Source organism: Lycium ferocissimum, chromosome 3, assembly GCF_029784015.1.
Source record: "Lycium ferocissimum isolate CSIRO_LF1 chromosome 3, AGI_CSIRO_Lferr_CH_V1, whole genome shotgun sequence".
NCBI lineage: Eukaryota > Viridiplantae > Streptophyta > Magnoliopsida > Solanales > Solanaceae > Lycium > Lycium ferocissimum.
In genome coordinates this window covers 13,522,409-13,537,979 of record NC_081344.1, presented here as the reverse complement: position 1 = coordinate 13,537,979, position 15,571 = coordinate 13,522,409, and the positions used below count along the sequence as shown (strand labels likewise).

At 36.8% G+C, this 15,571-nt stretch overlaps 1 protein-coding gene across 1 annotated transcript; it reads right to left on the bottom strand.

The window, feature by feature from the left end:
* Window positions 1-2,983: 2,983 nt before the first annotated feature.
* LOC132050963 (ethylene-overproduction protein 1-like) lies at window positions 2,984-7,342 on the bottom strand. The gene is given in 4 exon segments (XM_059442285.1): window positions 2,984-3,314; window positions 4,311-4,620; window positions 4,707-4,998; window positions 5,310-7,342. Coding segments are annotated over 4 exon segments (2,871 nt in total). The 3' UTR covers window positions 2,984-3,078.
* Between the last annotated feature and the right edge of the window lie 8,229 nt (window positions 7,343-15,571).

The following is a 15,571-nucleotide window of genomic DNA, read 5'->3' as shown; positions in this document are numbered from 1 at the left end:
ATATACCATAAACTGACCGTCTTCAATAGCTAACAGTTATCATTTAGGCTCGACTTCACGCATAATCAAATAATTATCCAGATGTTATATATAGACTAAGGACAATATTTGTCTAAAAATCCATAAATAAATAAAATAAAAGGACATGCCACTATTTAAATATTATAATAACACTTTAATACATTATATGAGAGTTCCCATCCATTGAGCACGTGATCAAAAGAGTTTTAAGACAAGTAATGGTACTTAAAAGATCAATATTTGTCTAAAAAAAATATAAATAAATAAATGAAAGGATATTAAACATTATAATAACACTTTAATACATCATAGATAGTCCCCATCCATTGAACACATGATCAAAATAGTTTTAGGACAAGTAATGGTACTTAAAAGGCCAATATTTGTCTAAAAAGCCATAAATAAATAAAATAAAATAAATAAAAAGACTTGATACTATTTAAACATTATATTAACACTTTAATATATCATATGAGAGTCCCCATCCATTAGACACATGATCCAAAGAGTTTAAGCACAAGTAATGGTTACCCTTAGAACAAGGCTATGCTTTGAGAACAATAACTTGTTGTCAGACTAATTCGATAGTAGTGTTATGATTACCATTACTTGTCTTAAAACTCTTTTGATCATGTGTTCAATGGATTAAGACTCTCATATGATGTATTAAAGTGCTATTATAATGTTTAAATAGCGGTATGTCATCTTTTTATTTTATTTTATTAATTTATGGCCTTCTTAGACAAATATTGGTCTTTTAAGTATCATTACTTATCCTAAAACTATTTTGATCGTGTGTTAAATGAATGAGGACTCTCATATGATGTATTAAAGTGTTATTATGATGTTTAAATAGTGACATGTCCTTTTATTTATTTTATTTTTATTTATTTATGGCCTTTTTAGATAAAAATTGGCCTTTTAAGTATCATTACTTGTCCTAAAACTCTTTTGATCATGTGTTAAATGGATGGGGACTCTCATATGATTTATTAAAATTTTATTATAATTTTTATGGTATGTCCTTTTTTATTTTATTTATTTATGGCTCTTTTTAGACAAATATTGGCCTTTTAAGTATCATTACTTGTCCTAAAACTCTTTTGATCATGTGTTTAATGGATGGAGACTCTCATATGATGTATTAAAGTGTTATAATAATGTTTAAATAGTGGTATGTCCTTTTTAAAAAAATTTATTGTGGCTATTTAGACAAATATTGGCCTTTTAAGTATCACTACTTGTCCTAAAACTCTTTTGACCATGTGTTTAATGGATGGAGACTCTCATATGATGTATTAAAGTGTTATTATAGTGTTTAAATAGTAGTATGTCCTTTTTAAAAAAAAAATTATTTATGACTATTTAGACAAATATTGGCCTTTTAAGTACCATTACTTGTCCAAAAACTCTTTTGATCATGTGTTTATTGGATGGCGACTCTCATATGATGTATTAGGGTGTTATTAGAAATGTTTAAATAGTGGTATGTCCCTTTTTTTTTTTTTTTTTTTTTTTACATTTTCTATGGCTAGTTAGACAAATATTGGCCTTTTAAGTACCATTACTTGTCCTAAAACTCTTTTGATCATGTGTTCAATGGATGGAGACTCTCATATGGTGTATTAAACTGTTATTATAATATTTAAACAGTGCCATGCACTTTTATTTATTTTATTTTATTTACTTATGGTTTTTTAGACAAATATTGTCCTTGGTCTGTACATAACATGTGAAAAATTATTGACCATGCGTGAAGTCGAGCCTAAATGATAACTGTTAGCTATTGATGACGATCGGTTTATGGTATACCTATCCACGATCCCTTAGATTTGTGCAATTAGGGGTTTGGAGTTTTATTTTTTTGTCCGTACACTCTTCGTCATCACTATCAGGATCATCCTGTCACCTTGCTCATAGAAATTCAATTCCAACATTTTGAGGTCTCCTCCCATTCACCCATGTAATCACCACCTACTATAATATATTCTGCAATCGACGCCATAATAAATCTTTAATAGACTACAACTATGATTTATGACTGCAATCGACGTCATAATAAATCGATAATAGACTATAGCTATGGTCTATGACTGCAATCGACGTCATAATAAATCGATAATAGACTATAGCTATGGTCTATGACTGCAATCGACGCCATACTAAGTCGCTGGGGACTGATTTTCCGATGAGAAGCCTGAACTTTCGCCGGAAACGAGATCTGAAATGTGGATAAACCGGGAGCTTTTGGAAGGAAATATTTTATTTTTATTTTTTTGGTGTAATTAAAATGTTGGGGGCCAAAGTGTAGTTTTCAAAACTTTGGGGCTGAAATTTGACACAACACATCTCTGACATGCTGACGTCATAAATGGTGGCCAAAGCACCAATTTTTGAAGACTTGTGACCTTTTGACAAAATAACTTTTCAATATGGCCTTTTGGCCAACTCCCCCAATAACAACCACTAAACTATAACTTAGCAGTTATACTGTATCTCACTACGTTTGTAGAAATTCTTTTGCTAATTTTCCTGGAAGGGAAGATAATTGAAGCTATGCAAGTAAAATAAAAATTAAAGTGCATCTTCACTTGGACACACTATATATGCAAAAATTCAAAACATAAAGGGACTGAAAAATTAACAAAAGGAGTCTCAACTCATTGGAAAAACTCTGATTGAGCAGAGTACCATCATTGCAAGTTGCCGTTCAATGTACATATTTTGATTCAATTGTGAACCCTATCTTTGCAGTGTTACAAACAGATCAGCAGCATTCCGCACTATGAAGTTCACAAATATTACAAGTTAAAATGCATTTGTATTTACAAGTCTACTCACTTTATCTTTCAGTAGTTTTCTCCAACCACGATTTTGATTTCTAATGTTCACTGGAAGTCTCATCTGAATTCCTCTAAGCATAAAAGAAGTGGATCATCGCATGAATCAGTATTGGCCTGTGTGCACCTTAAAAGAATTTAGGCAGAAGTGAGTCAGTGACTGACTTCCCAAAAAAAAAAAAAAAATCCTGAAGAAGCCAATGCTGTTATCTGCTCTTCACGTTAATTGTTGTTCATTAGATCGTTGTCGTGCTTTCGAATAAAGCTCAAGTGTATCTGCATGGTTAGAGTCAAGACACAGGGCTGCTTCACAATCTCGAATGGTAGATGTGGGGTCACCCATCGAGTCATGAAAAGCTGCTCGAAGATGGAGCAGGTGGAAGTCGGGCTTGAAAGCTATGACTTTTATTAACTCTGAGATGGCCTCAGATTCCTTATGGTCATCCATTAAAACTGAAAATACAATACAATCTTCTGATATTACTTCTCTCGGTGTATATCATGTATCTTCACAGATACAAATATAGCTGCAATAAGCTAGATCAAAGAAGGGAGAGGGGTAGGAGAAGCATGCAATGTTGCAATGAGATAATCCAATTTCATTCTTAGATTCTGATGCAATACAAAATTTATTTATGTTTGGCAACCAACAAAAAATGACCGTATCTTAAGAAATTTGTCTGATTTTCAAGTAAAACAGCCAAGTAACTTTTGTCGCTTCTCCCAGCAGAAACTGACATGAAACCGAAGTTACCTCCTAGTATGCTTGATTTCGTTGGGAATTGTGAGTTGGACTTGACAGGCATAGATGCACTCTAATCCAGTTGTTGAAAATGAAATAGTACAAAATAAGACGTTCGTCCAATTACTTACATGTACCATTCTAGAACAGCTAACCTGCTGAGCCACATAAAAAGCAGCTTTCTGAGCTTGAGGTGTAACTACTGCTGCAAGTATTAGATCTTTCTAAGAGCTTCTTTCAAACTGAAATCTTTCATTGAACTTAAAGAGTCTTAGACTCCAAAATATAGCCTAGAAACTACAAGCTAATGTCACCAGTCCTTATTATAGAAGCAATTTCTTCTCAGCTACCAGATACATATGCCCACTCTGTCGCACGGGGACTTGGTCGGACTAGACAGGTTACATTTAAATCAAACGACAATGACAGTGCTCCCAAAGCAATCTTAAGAATACATGAAACTGAAGAAAGATTTGGTTCACCAAGTAAGGAACTTTTTGTCATTACACATGTTAAAGGAGAGAATTCAAGTTATTATTTTCTTTCTATAAGCAACCTATATAGCTCATACAAGAAAACTCATCTACTAGCAAGAACAAACAGTACTACGTCATTACATAGGAGAAAAACAACCACACGGACTGCCTAGGACCACAACCAATAAGAACTCCAGCTTACTACTTATGGCATGAAAAGATGCAACTTACCAGCTGCTCTGTATCTGTATGGATATGTCCTGAGGGGATCTAACTTTGTCGCCATTCTAAGATCACTTTTTACCATTTCACGATCACAGTATTCAGAACGCTTCTCATAAGCTGATGCATTGTACCTTGCCTTCTCAATCAACTTTGTCATCGCATCATATGCAGATTTCCTCTGATTTTTGAGATGGTAAACTCGTGCCAGGCCCTGATGGGCTCTTGTATGCTTAATAGTCAAGGCATTCATGTAGCAATCAATTGCATTGTCTAGCTTATCAACATCTACATAGATACTTGCCAGATTACTCAGAGCCTGCAGAAGTAGGTATGTAACTTTTTGAGTGAATATTCCAGTCATTAGACGTCATGTATTTGTATAATCCTTAAAGGAGTACTCACGTGGCCTTTCCTAAGACCATCTGAAGGGCATCTAAGAGCTTCCTCAAGCAGTTTTATTACATACAATGATGCCTCAGAATCTGAATTGGTTTCTGATAAAACATATGCTTTTAGGAAAAAGGCTTCAAGTGATCTCTGGATTGAGATTGACTCTTCAGCTTTAGAAATAGCTTCTTCACGATAACCTGTGTCATATAATATCCATCCTTCATAGACTAACCTTTCTTGCTCAGAGGTAGCTTGATTTCGGGCTTCTTTTAGACTACGCATTGCAGCTTTGTGGCTGTTCAACCTATAATACAACTGCCAATCAGTCTTACAGAATTCATGGAGCACAAAGAGAAACATTACTCTAAACACCAGCCAGGTATTCAACTTGACCTACTCATGCATGAGAAAAGTATCTCACTTATCGCCAAAAAAAAAAAAAAAAAAAAAAAAGAAAAAAGACGAAATAAATTTTCTGTATAATCGATTGATGTGAATGTTAAGAGCTTCAAGTTTCTTAAAGGGCTCAATGGAGACAGCCAGCAATATCATATGCACATGATCAGAAATGATTTGCCAATGACAACAAAAGCTAAATATATACTTAAATCATACCGTAAAAGAAGGAGAGATTGCCTGAACAGTAAGAGACTCTTCCCAGGGGCATTGGCCAACATATGATGAACAACAGCTAAGGAACCAATATCATCTACAGAGGACCATCGGTCATACAATTGCATCCAGCAATCGGCCTAATTGCGCTGCTGAACAGTATGTCGTAGCAGCTCCACCAATTTATCACCTTGCAATTTCCCGTGGAACATCACATACTGGGGATCCAAAGTCAACAGTGCTCTAACATCCCTTAAAGCTCCTTCATAGTCCTCCAGGGCGATCAAGAACCAGGCACGAAGCTCAAGGCAGTCAGGAGAGATCTTGAAACCAATTATTTTGTTGATCTCAGAAATTGCTGCCTCGATTCTATTCTCCTCTGCCATTGTAACGGCTCTGTATTTGTAAGGATAAGAAAGTGTTGGATCCAATTCAGTAGCGGTACTCAGGTCCATCGTCTTTTCTTTGCCATGACAATACAGGGATCGCTCCTGATACATCCACCCAGAATGTATACAGTCAGATATGAGGGAGTTCATCAACTTATATGCCTTGTACATATGACCACACTTGTACTTGGCTCTGGCAATGCCAGCCAAGGAATAAGCATGACCAGCTTCAACAGCTGCCTCAAACCATTTCTGAGCATCTTTATACTCTTTTCTTTCAAGCATCACACAACCTAGCTGGTGGAACGCAAGCTGTTTCTGCCAGCTTGCATTCGAACATTCTCCCAATCTTTCCAACAGCATTACAGTTGTGTTTGATTTCATGTCGTCCGCCATAGCTGTTTGGGTCAAAAAACAGTACAGCAAAAAAGAAGCATGCCCCGCTGAAGCTAATCTGTCCCTACCTTCTGAACTGCAGAAGAGCCTCGACACGTTAGGGTTGTGCATTGAATTTGGAAGTTCCCTCAATAGCACCTGCAAGCATGCTGCCACAAGAACATATGCAGTCTCCTCCAACCCGTAGTCAATAAGTAACATAGCACTATCCATATCAGAAACCAATGATGCTAAATAAGCATCACAAGCAAACTTCATTTCATTGCAACAAAACTTGTTGGCCAATAATAAAAGCTCTAAGACAATATCCGGATCAAAAGATTCCACACTTCTCATTCTGCTGAACATCTCAGCAGCTTTCATCGCATTTGTAGAGATTCCATTTTGTGTAAAGTTTATTTTCTCCCTTCGTGACTCCATGAAACCATCATACAACATCGCTTCAAATGGCCTCGAAAGTGAAGCTATATTAAATCTCCTACACTTGACCTCTTCATCACCAATGAAAAACGACATATCATAATCACCCTCCTCATCACAATGACTAATTGAAGCTGAGCATTCCTCATCTCCAACAAAAACTTCATCTTGTATAGGTCTTTGGTGACATTTACAAGGTTCGGTAGCTGATTCAGGATTATACCCATACACCAAAGAACTCATCGGGCATTCAATGCTTCGCCCACAACAATCCATAGCCGATACACCAATAAGCTCGTCTTCTCTTCTATCAAACCTCAACCACGCCGAAAACACAACCTTAGAATGCACATCAACCGCATGTTCTCTGCCTGACTTTAAGCACTTCCTAAATAATTTAGGATCCGATAAGCCCCTAAATATCGCACATTGCTCGAGATACATCCCCGATATCTCAAACTGAGGACAAACCTCCATTCTACAATAAACATCAGCTAATGTCTCCACAAAATTGACAGATTTAAGATAAGATTCAATATGGGGTTCAATTAAATCAGTTTGGGGAAGGCCATAAGTAGCTAAGGCTTCAGATAAAACAACATTTTTCACATTATCTTTTGTTTGCAAAGGTTGGTAATTCCTGTTTGACTTTGACCTAACAGAATTAACCCTTTCTTGGAGATGTTGTAGAAATTTCTCACCAACACCACCACCACCATAATTACCATTTGTTGTGGTTTTCCCAGATGGATTAAAAGCATAAACTTGTGCTCCTTTACAACCTTCCATCATATTCAAAGTACGCATCGTTGCAAAAATGTTATGTTGCATATTCCCTCAATTAACAAAAACATACAGTATGATAACTTATATGCTGTTTTATATTTCCACGAATCTAGAAACTTTTGCCTGCACAGTATTATTTGGTCTTACGTACCAAAACTGATAACATTCGAGATTAAGGTGATTATACATAAAAGATCCTTTTTTGGCTCTCTCTTTAATATCGAAAAAAATTCAATGGGTTACTTAAAAACATAAAATAGAAAAGCTTACCCGCAAACACCACCGTTTAAACAAAAGAGAAAAAATAGAGCAAAACAATCGTGTTGCAGGTTGTTTTGAGCTTTCAACAATTCCGGGTGTTTATTATTATTATTATTATTATTATTATTATTATTATTATTATTATTATTTTTCGCGTAAATTTTTTTTTACCTTTTTTCTTAGAAGAAAGAAAAGAAAAGAAAAGAAAAGAAAAAAAGGGGACATTGATGGGTTGAGTTTTCTCTTTGTTTACGCAAAGAACAAATGTAGATTGACGATTAAGGAGCAATAGTGTCCATTGAAATGGCCATGCACAGTGTAAACCACTCCTTATAGATATTGTAATGTGGCCTTATTTTGATATAAAATATTATGCTTGGAGCCAAAGTTTCCTTATGCGGATGAGTTCTCATTTTCTTTTTCCACAACTTGGAGACCAAGTTTGGCCCCTATAAAAGGAAGGCATTTGTCTCTATTTGAAGACACACCAAAAACAATTCAAGAGCTTCTCATCTTAGATTTGTCTTCTTCTTCCTCCCTTTTTTATTTAGAGATTATTGTAAGAGAGTTATGTGTTGGAAAACACTCTTCACAATAACCCTTCTTTGGAGTGATCTTGTGAGGTTATTCTCTTGGGATACTTTTGGGGTAATTAGAGTATTTTCTCTAATTTTGTACTTCTATCGTACTTGTTGATATAGTAAATTGTTTCTCTCCGTCATGGACGTAGGTCACACCGACCGAACCACGTTAAATTTGTGCGTGATTTATTTTCTTTACTTGCTGTTGTTATCAACTAACTATTGTCTTTGTTATTGTTATTATAATATTGTTTGGCTAAATTTCTCATTACTCGGGTTACCGATCCTAACAAATTGGTATCAGAGCTGGATCTAACCGGGTAAATTTTAGTAGCTAAAGATGACCGTAACAAAAACTTATGTTGAGAAATTTGACCGAAGTGCAAACTTCGGACGTGGCAGTGAAGATGGAAGCTATCCTAATTCGGGAGACGGCTTTAGATATGGCACTTTGAAGGAAAGGAAAAGAAGCCGGAGAAAGTATGACGGACCAAGTTTGCCGTGATAGATAAAAAGGCAAAATCAGGTATCATTTTAAATCTCTCAAATGAGGTTTTACGTGAAGTATCTGCAGAAACCACAGCCAAAAGCATGTGGGAAAAATTAAAAACCCTGTATATGAAAAGGACAGTGGAAATATAGACTTTACCTGAAGCAAAAACTTTACACATTTCGTATGGTTGAAGGTACTTCTATACTCTCAGATCTTGATGCATTTGATTCCATTCTTATGGATTTGAGCAATATTGATGCGGAAGTTAAAGATGAGGTTCAAGCCGTGTTGTTGCTTATTTCCCTTCCCCAGTCATTCAAACATATAAGAGATACTATGCTTTATGGAAAGGATAATATCTCTTATAGAGATATCAAATCTATTTTAAAATCAAAAGAACGTATATATAGAGATATTCTTCGGGGAAACTAGTACACCCCTTCGGGGGAAGGCTTGTTTGTAAAGAGGTAGATCCGATAAGAAAGAATCGAAGTAGTGAGAGGCCTAAATCAAGGTCAAAGTCTAGATACGTAAATGTGTGTGCAAATATTGTCATAAGAAAGGTCATATTATTTCGAATGCTATAAGTTGAAAAACAAAGAAAAGCATAAGGAAAAGAAAATGAGCACCAAAATACTAACACCGCTGAAGCAAGTGTAGCTGCAGATGAGACCGAGGGAACAATATTTTTGGCTACTGACAATAGCTTTAAATCTAATGATGAGTGGATTTTAGATTCAGGTTGTTCTTATCATATGTGTCCCAATAGGGATTTGTTTTCCACATATGAATCTGTTAGAGATGGAGTTGTCTTGATGGGCAACAACGCTCCATGCAAAGTTATTGGTAAAGGTACAATCCGAATCAGAATGCATGATGGTGTGGTGAGAACTCTCATTTATGTTAGATATGTTCCCGACTTAAAGAAAAATCTCATCTTATTGGGCACTCTAGAATCTCTTGGGTGCAAATACACAGGTGAAGGTGGAGTTTTGAAAATCTCTCTAGGTGCTCTTGTGATCATGAAAGCACGCAGATGTGGTACATTGTACACTTTATTGAGATCCACTATTATAGGTGCTGCTGCAGTCTCCACATCAAATCAACCTGATTCTGACATCACCAAATTGTGGCATATGCGATTGAGGCATATGAGTGAGAAAGGCCTTTCCATTCTTAACAAAAGAGGTCTCCTATGTGGACAAAGTACCGGAAACATGGAGTTCTGCGAACACTGTGTATTCGGGAAGCGAGAAAAAGAGTCGCCTTCAAATCTCCGGCAATTCATCGAACAAAAGGTACTTTGGATTACATTCATTCGGATCTTTGGGCTCCTTCGTACCCCGTCAAAAGGTGGTGCCGTGTGTATATGCTAACTTTCATTGATGATTGTTCAAGGAAAGTTTGGGTTTATTTCGAAAAATAAAAGTGATGTTTTCTTAACTTTCAAACAATGGAAAGTTTTGATTGAGAAGCAAACAGGAAAACAAGTCAAGCAACTTAGAACAGATAATGGCTTGGAATTTTGTAATGATGAGTTCAACGAATTTTGCAAAAATGAAGGAATTGCTCGACATCGCACTGTGAGGATGACCCCTCAGCAAAATGGTGTTGCAGAAAGGATGAACAGAACTCTTTTGGAAAGAGCTCGTTGCTTGATTTCAAATGCTAGGTTGACAAATGCCTTTTGGGCAGAAGCTATCTCTACAGCTTGTTATATTGTCAACCGTGCTCCTTCTGCACCTTTGAACTTTAAGACTCCGGAGGAAATGTGGTCAGGTACTCCGCTAATTATTCGATTTAAAAAATTTTGGTTGTCCCGCGTACATGCATGTGAATGAAGGAAAATTAGAACCAAGGGCTAAAAAGTGTATTTTCCTTGGATATGCATCTGGGGTGAAAGGACATAGACTATGGTATCCTGATCCCAAGTCACCAAAATTTGTAATTAGCAGAGATGTAACCTTTGATGAATCCTCTATGTTACATCCCAGAAAAGAGTCTTCTAGTTTTTGTAATAAGAATAAAGAGCAAGCTATACATGAGCAGGTGGAGGTTGAGCTTGGAATTCCTTCTAAGCCAAGCTCATCAACTGTGGAACAAAATACAGTTGAAACTCTTGAAGTTGAGAAAATGTGAAGCTCCGGAAGTTGAGCACGAGAAGTTGAACCAAATGAGTATTCTATAGCCACACACGGACAAGGAGACAAATTCAAAAACCAGGAAAGTATGGAGATTATGTTGCATTTGTTTTTTCGGTTGCACAGAAAGCGAAGAAATTGGAGAACCATCAAAATATTCGGAAATAGTTTCTAGTGGTGATTCGCCAAGTGGTGATTGCAATGAATGAAGAAGTTGAATCTCTCCACAAGAATGGTACTTGGTCTCTTGTAAAGCCGCCATCTGGAAAGAGAATTGTTGGTTGCAAATGGGTCTTCAAGAAAAAAGATGGCATTTCAGGGGTTGAAGATGCACGATATAAGGCACGATTAGTTGCAAAGGGCTATAGTCAAGTACAAGGAGTTGATTTTAATGATATTTTCTCACCTGTTGTTAAACATAGCTCCATTCATGTTTTGCTTGCCTTAGTTGCCATGTATGATTTGGAGTTAGAACAGCTTGATGTTAAGACAACTTTCTTAAATGGCGAACTTGAGGAACAAATATACATGCATCAACCTGAAGGTTTTGAGATTGAAGGAATGGAAGATCATGTTTGCTTGTTGAAGAAATCCTTGTACAAATTAAAGCAGTCTCCAAGACAATGGTACAAAAGGTTTGATTTTTTTATGTTGGGTCATGGTTATTCCAGGAGCATGCATGATAGTTGTGTTTACTTCCGGAAGTTAAATGATGGTTTATTTGTTTACTTATTGTTATATGTCGACGACATGCTCATTGCTGCAAAGGATTTGATAGAAATTCACAATTTGAAAAGTCAGCTGAAAAGTGAATTTGAAATGAAAGATTTGGGAGTAGCTAAGAAAATCCTTGGCATGGAGATCAAAAGAGATTGATGAGCCAACCGGCTATTCCTGACCCAGAAGAAGTACTTGGAGAAAATCTTGGAGAGGTTTGGCATGAAAGATGCTAAACCAGTGAGTACTCCTCTTCTGCTCAGTTTAAGTTATCACCGCTCAATCACCGCGATCGGAGGAAGAAGAGAGGTATTTGGCACATGTACCATATTCTAGTGCGGTTAGCGTATTATGTATGCGATTGTGTGTACACGTCCGGATATTTCACAAGCAGTAAGTGTGGTAAGCGCATATGGCTTGCATCGGTAAAGCACATTGGTCGTGAAATGGATTCTCGGATACTTAAAAGGTACTTCAAACGCATGTTTGGAGTTTGGGAGAAATACCGACTCTTTGGTTGGTTTTGTAAACTACGATTATGCGGGTGATCTTGACAAAAGAAAATCACCGACAAAGCTACGTGTTTTGCATTGGTGGTTGTGCTATCGGTTGGAAAGCTACATTACAACATGCGGTAGCTTTATCTACTACCGAAGCGAATATATGGCGTAACCGAGGCGATCAAAGAAGGTTGGAAAGGTCTATTTGCCGAACTTAGCTTACACCAAGGTGGTATTACCATTTTTCGTGATAGTCAAAGTGCCATTCACACGACTAAAGATCAGATGTATCATGAGAGGACGAAGCATATAAATATCAAATATCACTTCATTCGGGAAACCATTGCTGAAGGAAAGGTCTGGTTATGTCCCGTATTTTTGAACGTCGGATTATTTGTAAGCTGAGGTGGGGCTCACACGTTAAGATTTTTTTTGGAACATGTGACAAGTTATATGAATCACATATGTAAAGTTAAACACAACTCATGAAGGACCCTTGGGCCAAATCAAAGTGGAAGCCCTCCAAACGAATATTTTTAAGAAAACGTTTTCGGGTGACCTGACTTTGAGGGGCAAAAATGGTATTATAAGTTTGGAATTTGGAAAAATACCAAGAAATAGAAGTTGTAGATAATTGAATTAGCTTTCCAACCATAGGTCGTGGGTTCCTAGGTGACGTCGGTACAAGGAGATATGAACGTTTTAGGGTCGAAAGGTCAGTGGGCTAGGCCAACTCGGAGCCAACCGGGTTGGGCCCAAAAAAAAAAAATAAGAGAAAAATGAGGCCCAAGTGAGGAGGTGGCCGGCCATGGTCCTTAATAAAGGACCCAAGTCCATTTAAATTAGTCATGTGATAATGTATAAAAGACCATTTAGTCAATATTTATCACTTAGAAGCTTCAAGACAAATTGACAAGGAGAAAAACAAAAGAAACAAGAGCAAAGGAGAAGGCCATTCGGCCATAACTCCAAATTTTTGATCCTTTGAAATCTTCTCCCAAAAATTATTTTCTTGTGGTATTCCTACTAATTCAAAGGTCCCTGCAACTTGGTGTAATTATTTTGGAAGGAAGGGCACTTGTTTCACCAATTTAGCACCTTGGACAAGTGAAGAAGATAGGAGGAAAAGGTAAGAATTAATTCCTTTTTCTTATGTTATGAAGGTTTGTTTATGTTGTAGTATGTAGAAATGAGTAGAATTTATGGAAATATGGAAGTTTGCAAAGTGGGTGTGTATATGGGTATATGGCCGTGAATATGTATTGATGCATAGGCAATATGAGTTGAATTTTATGTAGTATTCTAGTTGTGTTGTTGAAACTTTGTGATGGAAATGGAAGAAAATGGTTTATGATGGCATGAAAAATGGTTGAAAATGATTATAGGAACTTATGTGATTTCAATGTAGTTTCTATGTAATTATGGAAGTGGAGTTCTAAACGAGAATTATTATGTTAGTTGGTGAATTTGGAGGGATGCAAGTCCATATTGGCATGAAAGATTGGTTGGTAAGTTGTTATAGGGAATTTTGTGATTTTATGGAAGATTTATGTAATGATGAAAATGAAATTGTTAAGGTGTGAATTATGATTATTGTTAATGAAGTTGGAGGATAAAAATGTGTTATGGATATTTATGTCGAAGATTAGAGATTTCGGATGAATTATGGTTTTGGTGGAATTTTTGTATGTTTTGTAAATATTTTGTAGAATGATATGAAATGCTTCCGAATTGTATTTGAATGATCTTTAATTAAAATATAAACATGGAAATATTGATATTGATTTGAAGGTGCAAAGTTGGATTAGAAGTTGTTGGACTATTCAGAAAAGAAGACAATTTATCTTAGAATGCGTTTCAAATCGAATGTTGATGTTATTGGTATGGTTGTTGATATTTGAGCCGAGTTAAATCTCGGGGATGTTGTACATATAGGGGAGATGCTGCCCAAATTTTGGTAGACAAGTATTGATTAAGATTGAATTCTTAAGGCCTTACGATTAATATTTGGTAAATGTGACCAATTGTAGATTTTGGACGAAACGGGATTTGAATGTGTGGAGAAGCGTAAGGAGCGAATAAGGTATGTAAAGCTTCACCTTTTGTTCTCTTGGCATGTCTTAGGCATAATAGGTTTGGATATGAGCCTCGGGCGACTCTACTCTAGGAATCCGAGCTTAGATTTGACCCTTTTTCATTCAATAGAATTGAATTAGATACTTTATGTTTTGTTGGAAAAATAGCTTAAACATTTATAATTCTCACAAATGGAACCGAATTACCTTGAGATTTTCATAGGTGGCTCCATAAAAGCCTAATGTTTGTAATTTTACGTACGCCACCTCGACTTGACCCGAAGTGGGCCCCTATTTCCGAGATCTTTCTACGTTGACCTAATTGGCTTATTTTGAGTGATATGTAAGAACGACTTTTGACTAAGGTTCCGATTAATAAAAAGTGATCATTTTGACTACTCCATTGAGTTCCATGATATATTTTGCCATGTACAAACGATCCCAAAGGTTTTGTCTTTGACATCATTCGTCGCAACTCTGAAAGGTATGACCTATGGCTATTGTCGACTTCCTTTAAATGATCTATCGTCGGATTGTTCTTTCGAGTCTTAGCAAACATTGTATATTTTATGTTGCATGTGGTTTCTCACTACTCGCGCTCGTGCGAGCTCGTTATTACATCTTTCACTGCGTCCGGTGCCGGGGCATGTATTCGTGCAATTCCACCGCATTATTCACCGCGTCCCTCACTAGAGGGCGGGGCATGTTATATATATATATATATACATATGATGATGATGATGTGATGACGGGGAGGTGGCCATTTTGATGGCATATGATGATTCCTTTCACCGCGTCCCTCACTAGAGGGGCATGTTGCGTGTGCATAAATATGATGATTTTACTTACCGCGTCCCTCATTCGGGGCGGGGCATGTTGTGTACGCATATGTTCATGATGATTTCTTTATTTATGTTACTCGTCCATTAGTGCTTTTGAAACGCATGATTTACATTCGAGGTAAGCTTATGAGATCCAGTTACTGTACTACCATTCTGTCCTCTTTATTTCCGTATGGTTCAGTTACTGTATCTACTGCTTTACATACTCAGTACATATTCCGTACTGACCCCCTTTCTTCGGGGGCTGCGTTTCATGCCGCGCAGGTACACCCAGATGAGTTGAAGACATTAGCAGAAGATGTTCCAGCGGGATTGGCGAGCTCCAGTTGCTCCGGAGTGCTGCCAAGTCAAAGTATTAGGTTATAGTATCATGTTCTGTGTTAGAGACTTTGCAGACAGTGTTGTGGGTATAGGATGTCGGTTATGTAAGTGGCTATGTAAGCCGATGAATTATCATGCATTGTATTATAAGTGCTATATGTCTTTATGTGTTACAAGTTTTCATTGATTCGGGAAAGGAAAAAAAAATGTATACTATCTTCCAAAAAATTTTCATTATGTAATTGTGTCATGACTTGATAGTAAGCGTGATCATGAGTACTATGTGAGTCAGCGGGTTCGCTCGGCTCTAAATAAGGGTCGGGTGCCCATCACACCCTAACGG